At 42.6% G+C, this 26,688-nt stretch overlaps 1 protein-coding gene across 3 annotated transcripts in view; it reads right to left on the bottom strand.

The window, feature by feature from the left end:
• The window catches only part of LOC126474978 (uncharacterized), a 117,337-nt gene that overhangs the window by 65,695 nt on the left and 24,954 nt on the right, over positions 1-26,688 (bottom strand). The window contains exon 5 of one of the 3 annotated variants that reach the window (XM_050102506.1): positions 25,895-26,016. The exons of the other annotated variants lie outside the window; for them this stretch is intronic. Coding sequence (XP_049958463.1) covers positions 25,988-26,016 — 29 coding nt within the window. The 3' untranslated portion in view covers positions 25,895-25,987. Of the gene's footprint in view, positions 1-25,894; positions 26,017-26,688 lie in introns of those variants that run through there. 3 annotated transcript variants of the gene reach the window in all.

Below are 26,688 nucleotides of genomic sequence, written 5' to 3'. Positions count from 1 at the left end.
ACCGTTGTGTCTGAACTTATTCTGTCTCCCTTCATAATAATTGTTTTGGTTTCCATATTGTCTGTTCCTATGGTTGTCTCTGTCACATTCACTACTATGGAAATGCGATCTTTCTCTGTAATTATTACTACTGTGCCAACGGTTGTCATATGAGTGGTGTCTGTTTTGCTCACGATTTATGTTGTAAGAATAGCCTTGTCGTGTCCAGTTATTATTTCTTTCATTGCGGAATTGTGACGGATGTGACCTGTAATTGTTGTGTTCCTGTTTTCGCATCCCACGATTGTCAGTGTCGATTTCCAATTCTTGTAAGAGTCCCTGAAAAACATCAGTGTCGTCTTTGCAACGTCCTGCTAAAATAATATGTCGTAAATGTTCAGGCAATTTGATTAAGCAAATGCCGATGAGTTCTGAAGGGCTGTATGGGTTTGACAGGTGCTGATTCTTGTGCAACATGTCTTCAAAATATTTCACAAGACTGGAAAATTCAGATTGTGGGAAATGTTTCATCATTATGATGCTATGTTTTACTCGGTCTTGTGTAGCTTGAGACCAATATGCTGAGAGGAAGGCATGATAAAATTCTCCTTCACTGTGACAATCGTGAATGACCGATCGCATTCTCACAGCTGGTTCATTCTCTAAGTAGCCACACATAAATTCTAATCTGTGCTCTAATGACCAGTTGGGAGGAAAACAATGAGATAATTGATGAAGCCACGCTTGTGGATGAATGTCGTTGCCGGAATTCTTAAATGTTTTGAATTTACGTGTAGTAATAAACAGCTTATAGTCAAAATCATCATGTCGGCGAGTCGCATGTCGGTCATTGTTACGTCGTTTCGGCGGCTCCATCTCAAAATTCAATGAACCTTGCCAATTTCTTTCATACTTTCCGAAGTGCCCTGTGTTATTATTTTGTAGCTGTTTCATATTTCTATGTCCCTCTCCCCGTATTGGAGCGCGAGTGTCCTCTGAAATATGTAATTCTTGTATTACCTGCGTCAACTGATCTTGTACTTCACGGATTTCTTTGGTGTTGCGTATTAATTTGATTCTGATTTTGTTTGAATTTCCTAATGTGCTCATACTCTTCTGTATCATTAAAGACTACCAGTCTTGTGTCATTCAGATTATCATCTACCTTCGTAGATAAATTATTTAGCTGATCCGAATGTTCGACTAGTTTCTCTGATAATGAACTAATTTCCTCCATGCGTCATGCTGAACCAATTTTCAGAGTATCTACTGTGTCCTTTAAGTTTTGCAAGTAGCGTAACCGAATCGGTAGATGCAACTGCGACAATTTTAGCCCGCAAAGTGTCGTGATTTCATGAACAATAGTTTGCAGTTCTTTTATGGCTGCTTCGTGATTCTGTAATGCATTTTCATGCCTCGAAAAGATAGGTTGAAAAGGCTCACAAATTTGTGTTTTTACGTCACTACAGACTTTTAGACATTTCTATTCGATGCTGTGTAACTCAGTAGTGAAATCTTCACGTGTTTGTTCAAGTGTGGTGTCTAACTTTTGAAGATTTCGTTCCATTGTGTCTAACTTTTGAAGATTTTGTTCCATTGTGTCAAACTTTTGTTGTGTTTGTCTCTGGTTTTGTTGCATTGTGTCTAACTTTTGAAGATTTTGTTCCATTGTGTCTAAGTTTTGAAGTTTTTTGTCCCATTTGTTGCATTAATTGTAATAACAATGCACTGGTGTCTGAAACATGTTCCTCAGTGCTATTCGGCAGTGCATTTGAACCGGCAATATTCGCATTTTGAAAAGCAGAAAATGTGTTTTGACTTATTTGAGAAAACGGCGAGGACGCAAAACCTGAATCTACAGTATTCGCAAGATTGTGTCCTGTCATTTCGGATTCCTGAGGCAAGCTATGGCCGACCGATCGATAGATAATGCTTCCCTGTTCACTAATTGTTTCACTGCCTACACTATTATTTGCAGCCCGCTCCATTTCCCTATGCACAATTACCAAATTACTACTTTGAACATTAGTTAATTCATTACACGGTGTCGCTAACACACTGCTTTCGTCGTCTCTATTATTTCTCAGTTTACTTTGGAGCCTAGTGTTACGTTTTTCACACGCTATTATTGTCACAATATTTCACACGATAACACAGAAAAGCACGATCTGAAGAGGAAAATAAGAAAACACATTAACATAGCACTGAAAATAATATCTAGTTAATTGCAAGCGCAGCTGCGAAATACTTGGTGCAAATCTACATGCATGCCTCAACTGTTTTACTGTACAACAATGAAAGACTGCAACTACAAAGGAGATTCTCTCTACAATTACGCGCTAGCAATAAACAAAAGCTACACTAATTACACAAACTACAAAAAAAAATCGGAAGATTCCAGTGAGGTATCCTCGGCTAAGGGTCGACATATGAAACATCCCCTTAGAAAAATTTATGAGTGACTGTGGTGATAAACTCCTTACATTATTTGCTTTTCAAACAGCTGAGCAAAACTGAACGTACTCAGACATTTCTCACTTCACTTATTCTGATCATCACTAAATTGGCACACAATATTTTTAGCGCAACGCAATCTGACTTTTAATAATACCTACAAAAGAATGGCCCTGACTAACATTAACCTATACCTTTCACAAATCACTTACCTCACAAAAATCTTCGTTACTCGAACTACTGCAATACAGCCAACGCCACTACAGCTTAAAAGTGTTCAAAGGTCTTTATATATATATATATATATATATATATATATATATATATATATATATATTGTTTGCTATTGTAGTATTGGGCAGTTGGATGTGAACAGCGCGTAGCGTTCGCAGTTGGAGGTGAGCCGCCAGCAGTGATGGATGTGGGGAGAGAGATGGCGGAATTTTGAGAGCGGATGATCTGAACGTGTGTCCATTAGAGACAGTAAATTTGTAAGACTGGATGTCATGAACTTACAAATTTACTGTCTCTAATGGACACACGTCCAGATCATCCGCTCTCAAAATTCCACCATCTCTCTCCCCACATCCATCACTGCTGGCGGCTCACCTCCAACTGCGAACGCTACGCGCTGTTCACATCCAACTGCCCAATACTACAATAGCAAACAACAATGCAAACCAGCCACAGACTGCACACAGCACAGCCAGTGATTTTCATACAGAGCGCTACGTGGCGTTACCAATAAAAAAAACCTAAACAGCCTACTTACACCTTATGTACAATGACTGTAACAGAAGGTCTCAGCAGCATCAGACAAGTGATCTTTCGATCACCTAACACTTATCGCAAGCTCAGGTGAAAGTGGGTAGACGTGCACGTCACAGCATTAGACGCCTGCACAGTTATTTTCATGTCACACTGCCCAAGCTGTGAGATACATTCTCCGCTAATATCTCGAAGGACGCTTGGTTACAACCTCAGAATTTAAGAAAATTGCCTGAAGAGGTTTTTGGAAATTTGCTCTAATATGCGAGTAGGGAAAAGAGCCTCCTACCGTTTCAAAAAATATTAGTTACACCAATAAATGCACTTTTTGGGTTTTTCACAGATTTGAAAAATTCAGGGGCACCTACATGTTGACTATCAGCCTAAATCAAAATAGTCTCGAAAATTGTTTTTCTAGACTTCTTGGTCTTGCTGCATTTTATAACAATCCAAAGCCATCAGAGGTTAAAAATAGAATTCGCCTACTAATACCGACTGGCAGTGTGACAAATATCCCTTTGTCCCTTGGTGCTTCCATTGCAGAGGACAAAGAGTAAACTTCTGCAGAAGATATAGTGTCCGAATAATTTTTTTCTTCTACTGAGTTTTGCCTCAAAGTACCTGACATGTCACGTCACGATACATCAGATGAGAAAGATTTGCATCGAAATTGCGATCTCAGTGATTCAGCGATCTCCAATGAAGATGTTACTCGCGATGCCTTAAAATACTTGGCAGGATACATCGCATTCGGGTGCTAAAACATCAAGAGCTCATTAGGAATTACAACAGCAAAACGCCATGTCGACGCAAAAGTAACAGCTGAACAAGACTGGATAGGTGCAAATTCGAAAGGTGGGCTTACGTCTCCACATGTCAGATTTCAAAATTATTTTTGCGTTTTTTCATGGAACAAATATTTCACCTTGCAGACGCTTGATGGTATCAGTAACAGTACTAGTACAACCAGGATTTCTCGCCATCGGAAAAATACTATTGATTTTTATGTAAGATCGAAAACTTTTATTAGCATTAGTTTTTTGAATAAAACAGCCAAATGGCATGCAATGAACCGGCCTATTCGGCGATAAGAAGTGTTCTCTGAGCCGCCTCATCTTCAGCAACTTCGAATTACATTTTCCACGTCATCATCATTAGGTAACTTTCGGCATCACTCTCATAATATTCTGTAAATATGTCTGAACTAAAGTTGCACGTAAGACTGTAAAATATTCAGCGTTTTCTTTAAGGGTAAGGTTTAGTGACGAGCATCTAGAACTAGCTTTGGGTGTTAACAAGTGCGTCATCAGTGCTTTTACCGCTCAACATTTCATTTCGAATATTTCAAAAACTAATTCTTTCGAATCATCTTTGAACCCCATAAGTCAGATGCTAAAAATGGAATGAAAAGAGACGCGAAAAATTATTTTGCAGTTTGCCTTACCAATGAACGATTGCGCTACCGTGTCAATGCTGGTTGCTAAGTGACGTAATACGTCACTGACCAGTCTGAGATACTCTCCGAAATGGCCTACTCTTATAGTCTATGTACCCTGATCCGTAAGTACGTTTGTACGGAACCCTCAGTGCGCGAGTCCTATTCGCACCTTCCCAATTTTGGGTTTATTATATTTCCAACAACAAAGTAGTGTCTCATGTTTATTTCTAGGGATCTGAGTCGTTCAGAATGCTTCGTTTTGAACTTTCTGCCTATGCGGAAACAGACAGGAGTTGCATATTAGTTGGCGAACTGATCACTAGCTGTCTCAAGGGTTCTGATTTTCATAAGTAGTCTAATTTGTGGACTTTTTTGTTGTGTATGTACCATCCAATTTTGAGACTGGTCACCTTTTCTGTTGTCTTCAGTTGTTCCCTGTGTGTTGTAGACGCAAAAGAAGACGTCAAGGTTTAGGGAATAAAAGGTGGAGCAAAAATTCGTATTGGAGAGGGGTGGGGAAAGAAATTAACCGTATTCTTTTCAAACCAACCATTCGGGTATTTGCCTTGAGCGATTTAAGGAAACCATGGAAAACCCACAGTAGAATGGTCAGAAAGGGATTTAAACTTCTGCCTTGATACACTCCTGGAAATGGAAAAAAGAACACATTGACACCGGTGTGTCAGACCCACCATACTTGCTCCGGACACTGCGAGAGGGCTGTACAAGCAATGATCACACGCACGGCACAGCGGACACACCAGAACCGCGGTGTTGGCCGTCGAATGGCGCTAGCTGCGCAGCATTTGTGCACTGCCGCCGTCAGTGTCAGCCAGTTTGCCGTGGCATACGGAGCTCCATCGCAGTCTTTAACACTGGTAGCATGCCGCGACAGCGTGGACGTGAACCGTATGTGCAGTTGACGGACTTTGAGCGAGGGCGTATAGTGGGCATGCGGGAGGCCGGGTGGACGTACCGCCGAATTGCTCAACACGTGGGGCGTGAGGTCTCCACAGTACATCGATGTTGTCGCCAGTGGTCGGCGGAAGGTGCACGTGCCCGTCGACCTGGGACCGGACCGCAGCGACGCACGGATGCACGCCAAGACCGTAGGATCCTACGCAGTGCCGTAGGGGACCGCACCGCCACTTCCCAGCAAATTAGGGACACTGTTGCTCCTGGGGTATCGGCGAGGACCATTCGCAACCGTCTCCATGAAGCTGGGCTACGGTTCCGCACACCGTTAGGCCGTCTTCCGCTCACGCCCCAACATCGTGCAGCCCGCCTCCAGTGGTGTCGCGACAGGCGTGAATGGAGGGACGAATGGAGACGTGTCGTCTTCAGCGATGAGAGTCGCTTCTGCCTTGGTGCCAATGATGGCCGTATGCGTGTTTGGCGCCGTGCAGGTGAGCGCCACAATCAGGACTGCATACGACCGAGGCACACAGGGCCAACACCCGGCATCATGGTGTGGGGAGCGATCTCCTACACTGGCCGTACACCACTGGTGATCGTCGAGGGGACACTGAATAGTGCACGGTACATCCAAACCGTCATCGAACCCATCGTTCTACCATTCCTAGACCGGCAAGGGAACTTGCTGTTCCAACAGGACAGTGCACGTCCGCATGTATCCCGTGCCACCCAACGTGCTCTAGAAGGTGTAAGTGAACTACCCTGGCCAGCAAGATCTCCGGATCTGTCCCCCATTGAGCATGTTTGGGACTGGATGAAGCGTCGTCTCACGCGGTCTGCACGTCCAGCACGAACGTTGGTCCAACTGAGGCGCCAGGTGGAAATGGCATGGCAAGCCGTTCCACAAGACTACATCCAGCATCTCTACAATCGTCTCCATGGGAGAATAGCAGCTTGCATTGCTGCGAAAGGTGGATATACACTGTACTAGTGCCGACATTGTGCATGCTCTGTTGCCTGTGTCTATGTGCCTGTGGTTCTGTCAGTGTGATCATGTGATGTATCTGACCCCAGGAATGTGTCAATAAAGTTTCCCCTTCCTGGGACAATGAATTCACAGTGTTCTTATTTCAATTTCCAGGAGTGTAGATGCACAGCCTCGCTAGGTTTGTGCGATTGGTGTTTCCGAAAAAAAAAGCCGAGAATTTGAATTTTCTACAAACGGCCGCGATTTACTCAACCTCATCCCATTTTTATTTTCTTGAATGAGCAACAAGTTTTGGAACAATTAGTTTCATTATCAGATGAACTGAATTAATGTCAATCTTGATAATTTTCATAACAGTTTAAAGTGTCAATGCTTACAGTTTCACATACTGTTGTTGGTGCTGGCATCGTGTGATATCCGCATTTGCTAAACGGTCACAGGGAGCGTCGTCGGAGGTCAACGATGATATGGCAAAATGGCTCTGAGCACTATGGGACTTAACATCTTAGGTCATCAGTCCCCTAGAACTTAGAACTACTTAAACCTAACTAACCTAAGGACATCACACACATCCATGCCCGAGGCAGGATTCGAACCTGCGACCGTAGCAGTCCCGCGGTTCCGGACTGCAGCGCCAGAAACGCACGGCCACCGCGGCCGGCGATGATACGGCACCTTTGGTTCGTAGATTCGTAGTCGGGTGCCGGCATTGTCGTTGATACAGGTCGTTCTCTACAATTCTCACCGTGTATAAGCTATTTTTCTGCTACCACCTGTCGCTGCTGCTGTTGCTTTTAGTTAATTTTTTGTTCCATTCCCACAAAGAGGAACGGGCTGGCGGCAGATAAGTATCTGCACTACTGGCAGTTAAAATTGCTACACCACGAAGATGGCGTGTTACATACGAGAAATTTAACCGACAGAAAGAAAATGCTGTGATATGCAAATGATTAGCTTTTCAGAGCATTCACACCAGGTTGGCGCCGGTGGCGACACCTACAACTTGCTGACATGAGGAAAGCTTCCAACCGATTTCTCATACACAAACGGCAGTTGACCAGCGTTGCCTCGTGAAAAGTTGTTGTGATGCCTCGTGTGAGGAGAAATGCGTACCATCACGTTTCCGACTTTGATAAAGGTCGGATTGTAGCCTATCGCGATAGCGGTTTATCGTATAGCGATATTGCTGATCGCATTGGTCGAGATCCAATGACTGTTAGCAGAATACGGAATCGGTGGGTTCAGGAGGGTAACACAGAACGCCGTGCTGGATCCCAAACGGCCTCGTATCACTAGCAGTCGAGATGACAGGCATCTAATCCGCATGGCTGTAAAGGATCGTGCAGCCACGTCTCGATCCCTGAGTCAACAGATGGGGGTCGTGCGGTAGCGTTCTCGCTTCCCACGCCCGGGTTCCCGGGTTCGATTCCCGGCGGGGTCAGGGATTTTCTCTGCCTCGTGATGGCTGGGTGTTGTGTGCTGTCCTTAGGTTAGTTAGGTTTAAGTAGTTCTAAGTTCTAGGGGACTTATGACCACAGCAGTTGAGTCCCATAGTGCTCAGAGCCATTTGAACAGATGGGGACGTTTGCAAGACAACAACTATCTACATGAGCAGTTCCACCACGTTTGCAGCAGCATGGACTATCAGCTCGGGGACCATGGCTGCGGCTACCCTTGACGCTGCATCACAGACAGGAGCGCCTGCGATGGTGTACTCAACGACGAACCTGGGTTCACGAATGGCAAAACGTCATTTTTTCGGATGAATCCAGGTTCTGTTTACAGCATCATGATGGTCGCGTCAGTGTTTGGCGACATCGCGGTGAACGCACATTGGAAGCGTGTATTCGTCATCGCCATACTGGCGTATCACCCGGCGTGATGGTATGGTGTGCCATTGGTTAGACGTCTCGGTCACCACTTGTTCGCACTGACGGCACTTTGAACAGTGGACGTCACATTTCAGATGTGTTACAACCCGTGGCTCTACCCTTCATACGATCCGTACGAAACCCTACATTTGAGCAGGATAATGCACGACCGCATGTTGCAAGTCCTGTATGGGCCTTTCTGGATACAGAAAATGTTCGACTGCTGCCCTGGCCAGCACATTCTCCAGATCTCTCACCAGTTGAAAACGTCTGGTCAATGGTGGCCGAGCATCTGGCTCGTCACAATACGCCAGTCACTACTCTTGATGAACTGTGGTCTGGTGTTGAAGGTGCATGGGCAACTGTACCTGTACACGCCATACACGCCATACAAGCTCTGTTTGACTCAATGCCCAGGCGTATCATGGCCGTTATTACGGCCAGAGGTAGTTGTTCGGGGTACTGATTTCTCAGGATCTATGCACCCAAACTGCGTGAAAATGTAATCACATGTCAGTTCTAGTATAATATATTTGTCCAATGAATACCCGTTTATCATCTACATTTCTTCTTGGTGTAGGAATTTTAATGGCCAGTAGTGTACTCACAAACCGTGCAAGAATTGATTACAATAAAGGTGAATACGAAAACGTAAAATGATGATAAAAGTTTCCGAATTTAATCGATTAAATCAGATAATGGTCATGTGGAGATGTGCATCTGCTATGGTGATGGAGCTGGTGTTGTAATGCTGCTGATGTAAACTTGATTACCAGATATGAGTAAAAAACCTCTGACTGAATGGAATTATGGGACGTAAAAAGATGCCAGATATGCTTGGGGACTAGACAGAGTGGGGAGTTGGAAGTGAGTTTTTCCCAAGCATATGCAGTTTGACCGTTGGGAGTTGGGATAATTGGAAGCGATAATCTGTAATTATGACGGGGAGCGAGTGGAGGGGGTGGCGGAGTAAGGAATACTGTGTACGCTGCGATAGGATTGGCATTAAACAAGGATATCTAGACGAGAGAAAGTGAAATGGGAATGGTTCTAGAAAAAAGTGGCCGTGGTACTAAAGTGAAATACGTAACGGGCTGCCAGTGCGATTTGCTGGAGAGAATGCAATCTCTTAAACAGATGGCTATTTTTGAAAACTGTCCTGTGTCAACAGCGAGTTTTATTCTTGAACGTATATTCCGTAGCACTGATTCATCTTCAGAGCTTCTGTTTGCTCGAAAGACCGTTGCGATGCCAACGTCACAGAATCAGTGAATTTTTTCTGATTTCTGCTGCATATGTTGTGATTTCAACGTCACAGAATATGTAAAATCTTCTGTATTTTGATTCACGTGCTGTCGTTATGGTGATGGTGGTGGTGGTAGTGGTGGTGTTCAGTCCGAGGACCGATATGGTGGACTTCTCCATGCTAGCCTATCCTGTACAATTCTCTTCATCTCTGATTAGCCAATACAAGCTACACCCATTTGAACCTGCTTATTGCAGTTTTCTCTTGGTCACCCTCTGCAATCTTACCTCCCTCCTCTCTCCTTCCCCCCCCCCCCCCCCCCAGTTCCTCCATTATCAAATTGACGATTTCTTTAAGCCTCAGGATGGATTTTATCATCCGATCCTTTCTTTTAGTCAATTTTTACCATAAATTTCTTTTTTCCCCATTTCAGTTCCGTATATCGCCGTTAGTTACTTCGCCAACCTGTCTAATTTTCAGTATCCTTATGTAGAATCACATTTCGAAAGCTTCTATTGTCTTCTTTCTTGAACTGCTTGTTGTCCACGATTCACATCCATACAAGGCTGAACTTCAGACCGATACCTTCACAAAAAACTTCCTCACTCTTGAAATAGTATTATATGCTCACAAATTTTTCTTTCTCAGAAATGTTTTTCTTGCTATTGCCAGGTCTGCATTTTATATCTTCTCTACTTCGGCTATCATCAGTTATTTGGCTGTCCGAATAGCAAAATTCTTCTACTATTTGCAGTGTCAGATTTGCTGATGTAATTCTCTCAAAATGACTTTATTTAATCTGACAACATTCCATTACTCTTGTAGCGATCCGCTGTTTGCAGTAGAACTGTTATTGTGCTCACTCGTACTGCATCTGACAGACAGCTATACAAACATCAGGATGTGATATTAAGAAAATGAAATGGATTTAAAGGGATGGTGAAACTTCACCGAAACGGGTGTGGATATTAAAGTCGGAAATAGTATTTGCTCAACGCAGCCACAACACGCAGACCTGTGTTCGAGATAACAAAATTGATAACAGTGAGTGATCACTTGAATTTTGCATCGTGTGTTGTCAAAGTTGTGAGTTATAATTTATAAATCAACAGCACGACACACGCTAAAGTGATTTACTAGGCAATAACGTAAACCAATTAATACTATACATTGTAAGACAAAAAAAAGGCGATGCACCAGGAGTGAATTATCCGAATGGGACGAAAATCGGTAAACGTGGCGTACGTGTCCAAACAAATAATTACAATTTCAGAAAAAATAGATGACTTATTCAGGAGAAAGAGCTCCACGAATTGAGCAAGTCAATAATGCTTTGGTCCATCTCTGGTCCTTATGCAAGTAGTTATTCGACTTGGCGTTAATTGATAGAGTTTTTGGATGTCCTCCTGAGGAATATCGTGCTAAATTCTGTCCAATTGGAGCGTTAGATCGTTAAAATCTTGAAATGGTTGGAGATCCTTGCCGTTAGTGCTCGAGACATACTCAAGTGGGGAGAGATCCGGGGAACTTGCTGGCCACGGTAGGGTTTGGCAAGAACGAAGACAAGCAGCAGAAGCTCTCTCCGTGTGCGGGCGGGCATTATCTTGCTGAAATGTATGGCGTGCCTTGTTCGGCAACAAAACGTACCGTAGAACATTGTCGACGAACCGCTGTGCTGCAAGGGTGCTTCCCATTATAATCAAAGAGGTCCTGCTACGATATGATATCGCACCCCAGACCGTCATTCCTGGATGTAGAGCCCGTCTGTCGCCCGCCATATAATCCGACAATCGGGAGTAATGGTCCTATTTGGATAATTCTCCTTTTTTGTCGTAATTATTATTAAATCTTAGACAACTATGTTACATTGAAAGTGCGGTTCAAGGCAAGGTTTAGTTGTCGGAAAGGGGTAGGGAGGCAGAGGGGAAGTAAGAATCAGTGACTCCGACCCCCTTTTCCCCCACTCCCCACTTCCCACCACAGAAATCAAACTAGGATCCGCTAACCTGCTGCTATTGATTGACACACTTCCTTTTATAATCAATTTTCCTGTCAACACACGAACGCTGACGATGAAAAACACCTGTTAGTACGGCGCGTCACCGCGATACGCCATAAATTCGTGGATAACCTACCGCGCGATTAGATCAGAGACCGGCTCACGCCTGGAGCGCAGGAGCGCGTGTGATCTGGATTAATGGCTGGGAGGAGGAGAAGCTGGGCGTGCGGTAGCCGCTTCTTGCTGCTGGCGCTGCGGAGGCCGGGGAGCCACGGGCATCCTCCACGCTGCACAAACGAGTGCCGAGTCTATGTTTTGAACTATATTATTATGACCTTAAACTGTTCAAAACTGAGTTGTTTTGTTATGGCTTTCACTCCCAAGGCTGGTTTGATGCAGTTGTCGCCGTTGGTCTACCATGTGCAAAGTATCCTTATCTCTGCGCAACGGATGCAACCTACAGAGATTTGAACCTGTTTATTGCCCTGCTCACCCTCGAAAATTTGTACTCCCTCCTCACACCCACTATGCTCCATTACCAAGCTACCAATTTACTGAACCCCCTAGGATGTCTCTCATCAAGCAATCACTTACTTAACTGAAGTCTACCTCTTCGGTAGTTATTCGAGCTACCCATTTTAACTTCTGCATTATTTCGTAACACCGAATTTCAAAAGCCTCTATTCTTTTAAAAATATAACAAACACAGTCTACACCACCTAATTTTAATGTCAATGGTTTATTTTCTTTGGTCATTCTTGTATATTTTTTTTAGTATCATTGGCACTGTTTCTGTTGTGTTTCTTCTGTATACAATTCTGATTACGTTCCGAGTAAAAAATTGTAAGCCATCTTTCTGTATCTTTGTCTTGAAATAGTAACGTATCGATCTCCATACCGTTGTTACGGTTACTGGTAGCATCCTTGTGAGACATCTTTGCTGTACATAGGTTACACATGAGTCTTCACACAAATCACCTTAGATCTAGTTCGAATGTTAATGGTTTATTTCTCTATTATGCTTCTTTTACATATTCTTTTGTTCTAGTTCGTGCAAATCTATTTTTATTTTTACATGAATGTTATCGTGATCTAAATATTTCATTCCACAATTATATTTTTACTGATTTTATTTGTATTTCACGGCCATTGACCATCGTCGACGTAATGCTGGAGATGGTGAGTGGAGCTCTCTCTGTTCGTGCGACGGCAACTGCGCCTCATGCAGCGGTTACTTTTCACACCAGCAGCGAGCAGTTCGTGCTCCGTACCACCTGCTACAGCAGACATCAAGGCTACGTCTTCTTCCACTTATTCTGTGGTTATATCATCCTTTAGTGTTGTGTTCGTCTTCATGTCTTCTCTAACAATTTTCAACATTTACATAGTAACAGCCAGAGGATGACTAAACATTGACCGAAACCCGTCACCCTTTTTAAAATATAATATATTTGCTCTCTATGGAGGAGCGCCAATTGGAAAATGCCACAGCGCCGGAATCAGTTGATCGTCTGAGATAAATGACATTGATTCCATAGCATATAAGATGGAAAATGAAATTGTCTTTCAAGCGGAAGAGATCATTTTTCAAAAGTTTTGATAGTGTTCTTAATTAGTAATTCATATACAGGTTGCGTCATGTAAGACGTAACATCCCTTTAATTTCGTGAACAGTTACACATATCGAAACGCGGTATACGACAAACGTTAGATCATTGTCGAGGGGCACGTATGTTTTTCTTTGGTTAGTGTTTTTAACGCTGGTATCAACGGGAATATTAAAGAAAGTACTTTTCTTACGGAACCGTATATTTTTTACAACTGCTCTTTCGATAGCTCTTGAGATGACAGTTACAATGATATAGGGTTTGTTAAAGTTGACCTTGAAACCTGTCGTAAAAAATTCGGGAAATGTCCTAGAATGTGGCTGGAAACGGCACTTGCGGTGCAAACACTGCCAAGCAGACGCCTCGGATCAGGCTGCGTAGTTGTATACCTTAGGGTAGGCCTGAGTTACGAAATCAAGTTTCACTTCCCCTTGAACCGTTTTACGACCTAGATGCAGGATTACCTGCGAATGTTGCATATGGAAATAAGACATAGGTTACAATCTAGCGTATGACAAAGGACTTCGGAAAACTATTTCACATTCGTGTTGTTGTTGTGGTCTTCAGTCCAGAGACTGGTTTGATGCAGCTTTCCATGCTACTCTATCCTGTGCAAGCTTCTTTATCTCCCAGTATCCACTGCAGCCTACATCATTCTGAAACTGTTTAGTGTATTCATCTCTTGATCTCCCTCTACGATTTTTACCCTCCACGCTGCCCTCCAATACTAAATTTGTGATCCCTTGATGCCTCAGAATATGCCCTACCAACTGATCCCTTCTTCTAGTCAAGTTGTGCCACAAATTTCCCTTCCCTCTTTATTTCCATACAGGGCTACACTCCATACAAATACTTTCAGAAACGACTTCCTGAAACTTAAATCTATACTCGATGTTAACAAATTTCTCTTCTTCAGAAACGCTTTCCTTGCCATTGCCAGTCTACTTTTAATGTCCTCTCTACTCCGACCATCATCAGTTATTTTGCTCCCAAAATAGCAAAACTCATTTACTACTTTAAGCGTCTCATTTCCTAATCTAATTCCCGCAGCATCACCCGATTTAATTCGACTACATTCCATTACTCTCGTTTAGCTTTTGTTGATGTTCATCTTATATCCTCCTTTCAAGACACAGACCATTCCGTTCAGCTGCTCTTCCAGGCCATATGCTGTCTCTGACAGAATTACAATGTCATAGGCGAACCTCAAAGTTTTTATTTCTTCTCCGTGGATTTTAATACCTACTCCGAATTTTTCTTTTGTTTCCTTTACTGCTTGCTCAATATACAGATTGAATATCATCGGGAATAGGCTACAACCCTGTCTCACTCCCTTCCCAACCACTGCTTCCCTTTCATGCCCCTCGACTCTTATAACTGCCATCTGCTTTCTGTACAAATTGTAAATAGCCTTTCGCTCCCTGTATTTTAACCCTGCCACCTTCAGAATTTGAAAGAGAGTATTCCAGTCAACATTGTCAAAAGCTTTCTCTAAGTCTACAAATGCTAGAAACGTAGGTTTGCCTTTCCTTAATCTATTTTCTAAGATAAGCCGTAGGGTCAGTATTGCCTCACGTGTTCCAACATTTCTACGGAATCCAAACTGATCTTCCCCGAGGTCGGCTTCTACCAGTTTTTCCATTCGTCTGTAAAGAATTCGTGTTAATATTTTGCAGCCGTGACTTATTAAACTGATAGTTCGGTAATTTTCTCATCTGTCAACACCTGCTTTCTTTGGGATTGGAATTATTATATTCTTCTTGAAGTCTGAGGATATTTCGCCTGTCTCATACATCTTGCTCACTACATGGTAGAGTTTTGTTAGGCCTGGCTCTCCCAAGGCTGTGAGTACTTCTAATGGAATGTTGTCTACTCCAGGGGTCTTGTTTCGAATTAAGTCTTTCAGCGCTCTGTCAAACTTTTCACGCAGTATCATATCTCCCATTTCATCTACATTCTCTTCCATTTCTAAAATATTGTCCTCAAGAACATCGCCCTTGTATAGACCCTCTGTATACTCCTTCCACCTTTCTGCTTTCCCTTCTTTGCTTAGAATTGGTTTTCCATCTGAGCTCTTGATGTTCATACAAGTGGATCTCTTTTCTCCAAAGGTCTTTTTATCCTGCCATATTTACGTGAGACGAAACAGAGAAATCTGATGATGTTCCTTCTTCAAAAATAAAGTGGTCTTATACGCTGCAAAAAGCAACTACTGTATCAAATTAAATGTTGGAAGGAAGATTTGACCTATCTTCTCCTGCACGTGGCTGTGTGCTTTTTAGAGGTAAAGTGCATACTGTCGGACAGCTGTCTCTATCTTCGCTGCTCTAAATTATATCATTTGGGATACATTCGTTGAGCTACACATTTTATTAAAAATACTTTGGTGACCACCTGTACCCCTCAAAATAAATATTCTTGTTAATGAAACGTCGTTTCATGCTGAACGTTAGCGCGTAAAGACGGTGCTGCCAGCTACGTGCAGTACACGTTGTCGACTTGTATGACGTTGCAGTAGTCACGTAAATGAAATAAACAATTTACTAATAATGATTTGCTATCCACACAAATCATAAAACATAAATTTTTCCAGAATGAAATTTTCACTCTGTAGCAGAGTGTGCGCTGATATGCAATTTCCTGGCAGATTAAAACTGTGTGCCCGACCGAGACTCGAGCTCGGGAACTTTGTCTTTCTCAGTCTTCCACTGAGCTACCCAAGCATGATTCACGCCCACTCCTAACAGTTTTACTTCCGCCAGTACATCGCCCCCTACCTTCCAGACTCCACAGAAGTTCTCCTGCGAGAGCTCTCCTCCAGTTTTAATCTGCCATAAAGATTCATAACAGCGCACACTCCGCTGCAGAGTGAAAATTTCGTTCTGGTGACGTCCACCGCGCTGTGGCTAAGCCATGTCTCCGCAATATCCTTTCCTCCGGAAGCGTTAGTCTTGCAAGGTTCGCAGGAGAGCTTCTGTGATGTTTGGAAGGTAGGAGACGAGGTTTTGTCGGAAGTGAAGCTGTGAGGAAAAGTCGTAAGTTGTGCTTGGGTAGCTCAGTGGTAGAGCACTTGCCCGCGAACGGCAAAGGCCCCGAGTTCGACTCTCGGTACGGTACAGTTTTAATCTGCTAGGAAAATAGCTTCATCCTTTATTTAAGCATGTGTTCGAACTATTGACCATAGACTGAAAGGCACATTTGCAATTGCCGTTCTAATGGACGATGAACAGATGTCATTACAATGGACGATAAGTTAAGATAATGCAATGGCGATTAGACGACACTTATCGTCTGGTGTTCATGGTGCTTCGTCATAGACTGCCCCTTTGAATGCTCACCAAAGAAAGAAATCGAGGAGTCAAATCGGGGGACCTCGCAGGCCATTTGACAACAGAATTTTATCCTATCCAAGGTCAAGGAAAGTTCGTATTCAGCATCTGCGTTACACGGGACGAGTGAGCTGGACAGGTCCCAGACCTGCTCTCATTAATAAACGGTCACAATGCCCATATAGTACTAGGGACAGAAAGTTGGCTGAAACCAGACGTAAACAGTAATGAAATCCTAAACTCAGATTGGAATGTATACCGCAGAGACAGGCTGGACAGTGAAGGGGGAGGCGTGTTTATAGCGATAAGAAGTGCAATAGTATCGAAGGAAATTGACGGAGATCCGAAATGTGAAATGATTTGGGTGAACGTCACGGTTAAAGCAGGCTCAGACATGGTAATTGGATGTCTTTATAGGCCCCCTGGCTCAGCAGCTGTTGTGGCTGAGCACCTGAAGGATAATTTGGAAAATATTTCGAGTAGTTTTTCCCACCATGTTATAGTTCTGGGTGGAGATTTTAGTTTGCCGGATACAGACTGGGAGACTCAAACGTTCATAACGGGTGGCAGGGACAAAGTATCCAGTGAAATTTTTTTAAGTGCTTTATCTGAAAACTACCTTGAACAGTTAAGCAGAGAACCGACTCGTGCAGATAACATATTAGACCTTCTGGTGACAAACAGACCCGAACTATTTGAAACAGTTAACGCAGAACAGGGAATCAGCGATTATAAAGCGGTTACGGCATCGATGATTTCAGCCGTAAATAGAAATATTAAAAAAAGGTAGGAAGATTTTTCTATTTAGCAAAAGTGACAAAAAGCAGATTACAGAGTACCTGACGGCTCAACACAAAAGTTTTGTCTCAAGTACATATAGTGCTGAGGATCAGTGGACAAAGTTCAAAACCATCGTACAATTTGCGTTAGACGAGTATGTGCCAAGCAAGATCGTAAGAGATGGAAAAGAGCCACCGTGGTACAACAACCGAGTTAGAAAATTGCTGCGGAAGCAAAGGGAACTTTACAGCAAACATAAACATAGCCAAAGCCTTGCAGACAAACAAAAATTACGCGAAGCGAAATGTAGTGTGAGGAGGGCTATGCGAGAGGCGTTCAATGAATTCGAAAGTAAAGTTCTACGTATTGACTTGGCAGAAAATCCTAAGAAATTCTGGTCTTATGTCAAAGCGGTAGGTGGATCAAAACAAAATGTCCAGACACTCTGTGACCAAAATGGTACTGAAACAGAGGATGACAGACTAAAGGCCGAAATACTATCGAAATAGACGACAGAGGGATAGAGAAACAATTAAAATCGCTCAAAAGAGGAAAGGCCGCTGGACCTGATGGGATACCAGTTCTATTTTACACAGAGTACGCGAAGGAACTTGCCCCCCTTCTTGCAGCGGTGTACCGTAGGTCTCTAGAAGAGCGTAGCGTTCCAATGGATTGGAAAAGGGCACAGGTCATCCCCGTTTTCAAGAAGGGACGTCGAACAGATGTGCAGAACTATAGACCTAACGTCGATCAGTTGTAGAATTTTGGAACACGTATTATGTTCGAGTATAATGACTTTCCTGGAGACTAGAAACCTACTCTGTAGGAATCAGCATGAGTTTCGAAAAAGACGGTCGTGTGAAACCCATCTCGCGCTATTCGTCCACGAGACTCAGAGGGCCATAGACACTGGTTCACAGGTAGATGCCGTGTTTCTTGACTTCCGCAAGGCGTTTGATACAGTTCCCCACAGTCGTTTAATGAACAAAGTAAGAGCATATGGACTATCAGAACAATTGTGTGATTGGATTGAGGAGTTCCTAGATAACAGAACGCAGCATGTCATTCTCAGTGGAGAGAAGTCTTCCGAAGTAAGAGTGATTTCAGGTGTGCCACAGGGGAGTGTCATGGGACCGTTGCTGTTCACAATATACATAAATGACCTGGTGGATGACATCGGAAGTTCACTGAGGCTTTTTGCAGATGATGCTGTGGTGTATCGAGAGGTTGTAACAATGGATAATTGTACTGAAATGCAGGAGGATCTGCAGGGAATGGCAATTGAATCTCAATGTAGACAAATGTAATGTGCTGCGAATACATAGAAAGATAGATCCCTTATCATTTAGCAACAAAATAGCAGGTCAGCAACTGGAAGCAATTAATTCCATAAATTATCTGGGAGTACGCATTAGGAGTGATTTAAAATGGAATGATCATATAAAGTTGATGGTCGGTGAAGCAGATGCCAGACTGAGATTCATTGGAAGAATCCTAAGGGAATGCAATCCGAAAACAAAGGAAGTAGGTTACAGTACGCTTGTTCGCCCACTGCTTGAATACTGCACAGCGGTGTGGGATCTGTACCAGATAGGGTTGATAGAAGAGATAGGGAAGATCTAACGGAGAGCAGCGCGCTTCGTTACAGGATCATTTAGTAATCGCGAAAGCGTTACGGAGATGATGAATAAACTCCAGTGGAAGACTCTGCAGGAGAGATGCTCAGTAGCTCGGTACGGGCTTTTGTTAAAGTTTCGAGAACATACCTTCACCGAAGAGTCCAGCAGTATATTGCTCCCTCCTACGTATATCTCGCGAAGAGACCATGAGGATAAAATCAGAGAGATTAGAGCCCACAGAGAATCACACAGATAATCCTTCTTTCCACGAACAATAGGAGACTGGAATAGAAGGGAGAACCGATAGAGGTACTCAGGGTACCCTCCGCCACACACCGTCAGGTGGCTTGCGAAGTATGGATGTAGATGTAGATGTAGATGAGCAGTCGTATTGGAGTCACATACACTATCGAATAACCAGTGGTACCTCTTCTAGAAGAACCGGCAGAATGTTCGTCAGAAAGTATGCGTACGAATGTCAATTTAGAATGCCTGAGGTCCCCACAATGTAATTTGCTATGGTGCCGCACTATATGTTTACGCTCCAAGACCGTGAATGTTGCACCTGTCGAAACAAGTGTGGATTTTCGGCCGCCCAGTAGTGCAAGTTATGGAAATTAACTTTAGCGTGATTAGTAAACAGTGCTTCATCTGGAAAGAGCAGACGTTGGAAAAACAAGGGCTCTCAGCTGCTGAAGGGCAAGCCGACAAAATTCTGTACGACGTTCGAAATCGTGGCTGCCGAGTGTCTGATGTATTGACAGACGAAATTTCTGTCGATGCAGGATGCGAATGACACTCGTAGGCTGATTCCACATTCCTTAGCAATATGCCTCGTACCACTGTGTGGATTCATTAGCGTCTCAGCCAGAATAACTTCTTCGTCTTCTCTACGGTTGCAGTTTTCTTTTTTGATTCTTTCTGTCTTCAAGCAGCCTGTCCGCACTAGCGTCTTAACAATTCGTGAATTGCATGGCCCATCGGACATTGGCGATCCGGATAGATGGTCCTGTATCGTTCGCCACATAAAAGTAGTATATCCAACCACTCCTCTTTGGTGTAAATGCCTGCATGGAACGAATACTTAAGCAGAAATAAGCCGCCCGAAGTGCAGACAAGTAAACAGGCAAATGTGTTGATATTCTGACACAGCGTAGCACGAGCTCTCTGCTTGGTAGTTTTTGCACCGCTAATGCTGATTTCGGCCACCGGGCTCTCGAAATCTATCACATTTCTCGAATTTTTTTACGAAAGGTTTCAACGTCAACATGAACAAACACTAATGACTATAATTGTTTTCTGAAGACTTATCGAATGCAGTTATAAAAAGGATACTGTTTCATTTTTAAAAAAACGTACTTGCTTCAGTATTTTCGTTGATACGAGCGCTAAAAGCATTAAACAAACAAAAAGACACGTGGCCCTGACGCTCTAACATTTTCTGGAAACCGCCTTTCGATATGTGTACTCCTTCACGAAATAAAAGGGATTTTACGTCTTACGTGACTCACCCTGTATAAGGGCCGTGAAATGAAAACGAGACATGGAAAAAAGGTAAGTAAATTGTTTACTATTTCAAAAGTATACTACGATGAGACAAGATCGTAAGTTCCTTCATGGAAAAATGTTTGCTGTTGCCTACTGAACCATGATTGTACCTAAGAGTATAGCTCTTCGCCCGAAGCACATCGACGGGCACAAGTGCCTTTCTTCAGGGCTCCAAAACTATGTAAATCGCTTGGGGAGACAAGGGGACTGTACGGAGGTTGTGTAAAGGCTTTCCAGCGAAACTTCAGCAGCATAGTCCAGACGTCCAGGAATGTTGACAGACGGCACCATTCAGTTTCAGGATAATACCGGTCCACACGTCTACGCTGCAGAAGTTTCACTGGGAAGCCCTTACATATCCTCCATACAGATCCGATCTCTGCCTATGCGATTTCCATACTTTTGGAGCACTCAAGAAACACAATCATGGCCGTCGTTTTCTTCGAAGATGTGCACGCCTGGGTACAACCTTGGTTCGTCCCGCAGTAGGATAAATGTAGTAAAAGTTATGACAATTACTTCAGAAATAATAAGTAGCTAATTTACTTTCTTCTATATGTCTCTTCTTCATTTGACTGCCCCTTACTTGTTAATAGGTTAGGAGAGGTAGAGCTATTTGAGCAATTATTATACCCTACTATTTAAGAGATTTACTGAGACGCGGAAAAGCTCATTTAAAAACCTTGTCGTCCTTGAACAAGCTGCAATGACGGTCGTGCGAAGGTTTGTGGCAGAATTCCGTTAGAAAGAAGTGGACTGAGTCCCCTTAACAAACATGCTTCCAAGGCCTCATGGTACACGTTTTTGGTTCCTACCAACATTAGAAAGTAGACTCAGCCCCCTACCCCAGCAAAAAGATCTCACTTGTTACCATTCGTCCGTTGTGCTGACATCAGGACTATGTGAAAGGGATGACTGCTTACGTCACTCCTCCCAAACTGATCTAATAAAAGAACAAATCAGACGTGATCCATTCTTATTTAGTTCGTTTCGTTTAGTTAGCTTAGACTTACCTCAAGTCTCTCTCACGGGCCAATCACAAGAATTCTGCAGATGTGATTTCGTGCTAGCACGGAGTACAGCACCCAGCTCTTGGTGTTCCGCAGAGTTAGGAATATCCAGATCTATTCGAAGGCATTCAATCGGAATGAATTCTAATTCATCGTCGTTTACTCCACTGGGCGCTGCTCGAGGGAGTGCAAGCCAAGTTTTGGCCACAACATCCGAATCTTCAGGAGGTAATATGACGGGCGGTTACCAGTTCCTCTTCCCTCGTAGTTGTCTCTGCACAAGGTTTAGGCGAAGATAATTCCCTTACCCTTGTAGCTACTTGATGCGCTTTCCGACACATGATTCAGTGGTTCAGAGTACTTACTTATTCTTACAAGCTTAAGCACTATTCAGTATTGATGTCCTCAACTGTTATATGTTCATCTTAATTTCTAAACAGTCTGTGGCATCGAAGTGAAAGGTAGTAGCTGACTTGTATTTATGCGTCCCTTTGCAATATAGGCAAAAATAAAAAAGAACAGTTGCATTCAAAGCAACAAACAGATAGGTGTCATTATTAGACCGCACAGCTGCAGTTTCCAGCTTTGTCTATGTTATCCACGTATAATGTTGGTTTTTAGTTATTAACTCACAAGGCGTCAGCAGCACGGTTTCCTGCTAATGCGAAAGGGAAGTATCAACTTTAACTCATAGGATCAATCTGATAACACCAGGTTTTTCTGGCATTAAAAATCAATGCAAGAGGTATCACGTACGTGCTTTCGCTTTCGAGATATACCGCTTCCTCACCGTCTTCATCTACTTCCTCTTCCCTTCCTATAGTATTGTTCTCAATTTAGTTTCGTTTGTCTAGTCCTTCTATACATTTATTTCATTTTTCAGCCTTTCTTCACACCTTAGTTTTAGTTTTCCATCTGAGCTCCTGAAATTCATTCATCTGCTTGCTTTTTCTCCAAAGATTTGTTTGTGTTTCCTGCAGACGGTACGTATATCACAGCAACAGCTTTGTGTTTCTCCTCTAATCAATAACATTTTGTCATGTTTTAACAATAAAATTCGCCAAAAAACCTGCAGTTCAGATGTTATTTTATTTTTACTACCAGTTTCGGCATTCCATTATGCCATATACAAGCCCCATATGCATCTCTCAAAAATAAACGATACTGGCGTGCTGGGCCGTATGTTCCTAGAAGTCGTGAATTCTAAACCGTACCTTCTTTTATAGACGTCTACAAAGATATCTATATAGTTTGTCAGGTTTAAATCTGCAGTTCAGAACGAATAAATTGTGGCCAGAGCTCACATATACTCCTGAAAACATTACACTTTATAAATCTGGTTTAGAGCTCAGTATCTTACTAATAAGTAACTCGTCTAAAACCATTAGGTGTCTCCACGTCCCACTCACGTTTAAAACCGTCTTATTATTCTTAAACCAAGTGTTACAAATGATTAAACTGAGCACTGTATAATATTCTACCAGGCGGCCGCCCTTTCATTTCTTTCCTCCATTCCATGTTGTGCTACTGTTTCATCTTCCATTCCTTTCCTTTAATTTATTTTATCCCATTACACATTCTTTCAATCTCTTCGTCGTTTGTGGTGCTGGTAGTCATACAAGCGTGTACTACTGTAATGGCTATTGACTTTTATGTATTTTAGTTATGACGATGGACAATGCATTCGCTATACTGTCCAAATTGAAATGTGATAAAAATGGGTATAAGCAATGGAAAAGGTTAGTTGTTTACAATATGTGCAACAATCGAGACGGAAAAATAAGATTGAAAGACCGAAAGAAAAGTGATCAGATTAGAAAATGTGTTAGGCAGGGATGCCGGGTTTCTCCTTAGGTGCCCAACCTGCATGAGTGATTAAGAATGACGAGAATAAAAGAAATGTTGATAACTGAGATTAAAACAGAAATCTCAGTGAATAGATTCGCCGATGACGTGTCTATCCTCAATGAAAGTGACAAAGAATTACAAGACCTGTTGAATGAAATGAATAACAGAAGAGGAGGCGAACAAGAAAACTTTATATCACCAAAACTATTCTCAGATGTCGCAAGGGAAAAATCACAAATTCTTTAATTGGGAAGCCAAACAACGAACATGTTTCAGTGGGACTCACCTGCCGTTTTGCTGAGGACATAGTAATGTTTGCCTCAAGTGCTGACCAACAACACTGGGTAACATAAAAGTGAGATAGACTGTTTGAACGTTGGGCAGAATATAGATTATGATAAGACTGAAATAATGTACAATGAGTACAAAATAATGCAGAAGTTAAAATGAAGTGTGCTTTTGTCAAGCTAGTAGGGTTTCCAAAACTAAGCATCTGATGCGTCTGAAAATAGAAGCTTACAGTCGATTTGTACAACAGTTTCAGTTTAACGACAGTGTGACACGGGTGGTTTGTAGGAGAACCAGACAAGAACTGAGGATAGATGAGCGGACAATGAAGGGACCCATGTTGGCAAGTGCTAAAACAGTCAGAAAAACGAACTGGAGTCCGAGACGTAATTATGACGGTAATATGATGAAAGGGAAGTGGGTGGTGCTAGTAGTCAGGCGAATGGGCGGTAGGTGGACAAGGAAAGTTCTCCAGTGGTTTCCACGAAGTGAGAAAAGGAGACATCTGGAAGCTGGGTAAATGGTGTCTGAAAAACAGTAGGAGCTACATGAATGCGTTTACCTGAAAATGCATGGAAAAGTCTACAGGCAGTCATGATGACGGTGGTGATGACTATGATTATGATGTCTTCTATTCACTTCGATCATCTTTAGTAGTCCATCGAGCTCTCTACGCTGGCCAGATTTTGTCATTCCGAAACAGCCGATAGTAACACCCTTGGACGGCTTCCCGTTTCAGCATACATATCCACATTATCACTCACGAAAGAAATCATTAAAACTGTTCCTAGTGTAGTATAATCGCTGACAGCCCTGGAAACGTCCATGGTGGCAAACCGTTCTGCCTGCAGATTCAGACTCATTTTCATGTAGTAGGTATGACACCTCCCGCTATATTTATAAGTTTAATTTTTATTGTAATCAGTTTGTTTTCTGTTACACCATCATCGGCCTCTCTATGATAGAAGATAATCATTATGATACACTTCATGGAAGGTATACTACATCCATGTCCGCTTTGCTGAACCTGATTCCTGTTTGTGGTATCGGATAAAACAGCGCCAGTAGCTTACGAAACAAAATTTGTAAATTCGGTGTCAACATGTCGTTAAAAATGAGAGGCAATAATTTGTTATAAAATTATTCAAGCAGAGAGGCCAAAAGCAGCAGAGTACTTCTGCAATCTAAGGGGTGTTTGATTTAAGACATGCGTGTGTGTGAAATCTTATGGGACTTAACTGCTAAGGTCATCAGTCCCTAAGCTTACACACTACTTAACCTAAATTATCCTAAGGACAAACACACACACCCATGCCCGAAGGAGGACTCGAACCTCCGCCGGGACCAGCCGCACAGTCCATGACTGCAGCGCCTTAAACCGCTCGGCTAATCCCTCGCGGCTTTGATTTAAGACTTCAGAGTAATATCCACCGAGTTCAGTTCATATATTCATCCTCAGGAATGTGTCATCAAACAGTATTTTTTTTTTTTTTTTTTAAATTCTGAGTATCCACTGACAGTCAAATAACCGTTCCGTTTCTGCAGATGATCTTAAATTATAGAAATTGTGTGTACTGTAACAGTTTTTACCTACATTGGCATGTTATCTCGTTCACACAAGCCATGTACACTAAACGCCAAGTTCTAGTTTTCCTTTTAAGACTGCGGTTCTTCTTAATAGTAGAGACCTATCACTAATAAAACAGTCATAACCTCTTAGTATTTTCCTTGAGGTGATGAAAGACACCCTCCTGGTCGACAGATGTCTTGGTCCTCGGATTCTTAGTGAGCTCAGTACAGCTAAGCACTAAAGAACATTATGAAGCTTAGGGAAAACCAGAATTTAAGTAAAAAGGGAGGGAGGGAGAGGTAGACGGAGACAGAGAGAGAGAGAGAATGCTGCGCGGAGTGGTTCAAATGGCTCTGAGCACTATGGGACTTAACTTCTGAGGTCATCAGTCCTCTAGAACTTAGAACTACTTCTCTGTATGATATGTTTGTCTGCATGACCCTCTTCTATAGCAGCTATCGAAATAAACTATTATTGGTTTCTCCGCCTTAAGCTTACTGCAATTAAACAATATTTTTAACCACAGGGGTTTCGCTTCTGTGCTCATTCTGGAAATACAGTACCGTACACATAATATGTCTCTCTCTTTGGTATTTTTATATTGTATTAAAAACAGTACTTGTTTATAAAACTTACGTGTAATTACGGTGTTTTTGACTCTTGTTAAATGTTATAATGCCTTGCTCTTTCTCCTTCATTGTCAGCGTAGGTTATGTTATGATTCTCGTCGTCAGTTGTTATGATGACTGGTGGCCAATGCTAAATAGAAACATATACTGCAGGTTTGGCAGTGAAATACATAAGGAGCTGGCTGCATAGTCTGTATCTGCAACGTCTAAAATGATTAGTAGTCGTTGGTAAAAAATAATATATACTGTACTTAACTTGTGTTACAGGCTTCTTCATATGCTGCATAATGTAATTACAAACAGATTTCTAGAGAGGCATTACTTATGCCATACTTAACTAAGCGCCTTGTTAGAGGTTGCTTCCTATCAGCAGAAGGCTATGCTACATCCCTAGTTGACTTCTCGAGCAAGAGTGGACGAGAGCTCGCCAGATACTTGTCAGAAGCCGCGGAGAGGCGGTAGCCGCGACTCGCGGAACCAGCGATATCTATTACGGACCGCGGTCGATATCTGCAACCCGTAACAAGTGTCGTATCGAACGTTGATACCACAGGTTCAAATAAAGAAAAAGTGGTTGCACATTGACATTTTGTAATTTTTCGGCTTTTATTAACTCGGTTTTTCTTATGCTGCTTTTTTGCACTTCTTAACCTTCTGAAGAGAACCAGCACTGTAGTTTTCATGTGTTCCGCGCTCAGCACAGCGTTTATGATGATTCATGTGTTTTTTTCTGTAGAATGTGAGTATTGCCAACTTTGTGCATACAGTTTTGTTTGAGTGAAGGTAAATTAGAGAAGGTGGG

The sequence above is a fragment of the Schistocerca serialis genome, chromosome 4, assembly GCF_023864345.2.
Source record: "Schistocerca serialis cubense isolate TAMUIC-IGC-003099 chromosome 4, iqSchSeri2.2, whole genome shotgun sequence".
Lineage (NCBI taxonomy): Eukaryota > Metazoa > Arthropoda > Insecta > Orthoptera > Acrididae > Schistocerca > Schistocerca serialis.
The sequence above is the reverse complement of the archived record's forward strand: the minus strand, read 5'-3'. Positions and strand labels throughout refer to the sequence as shown.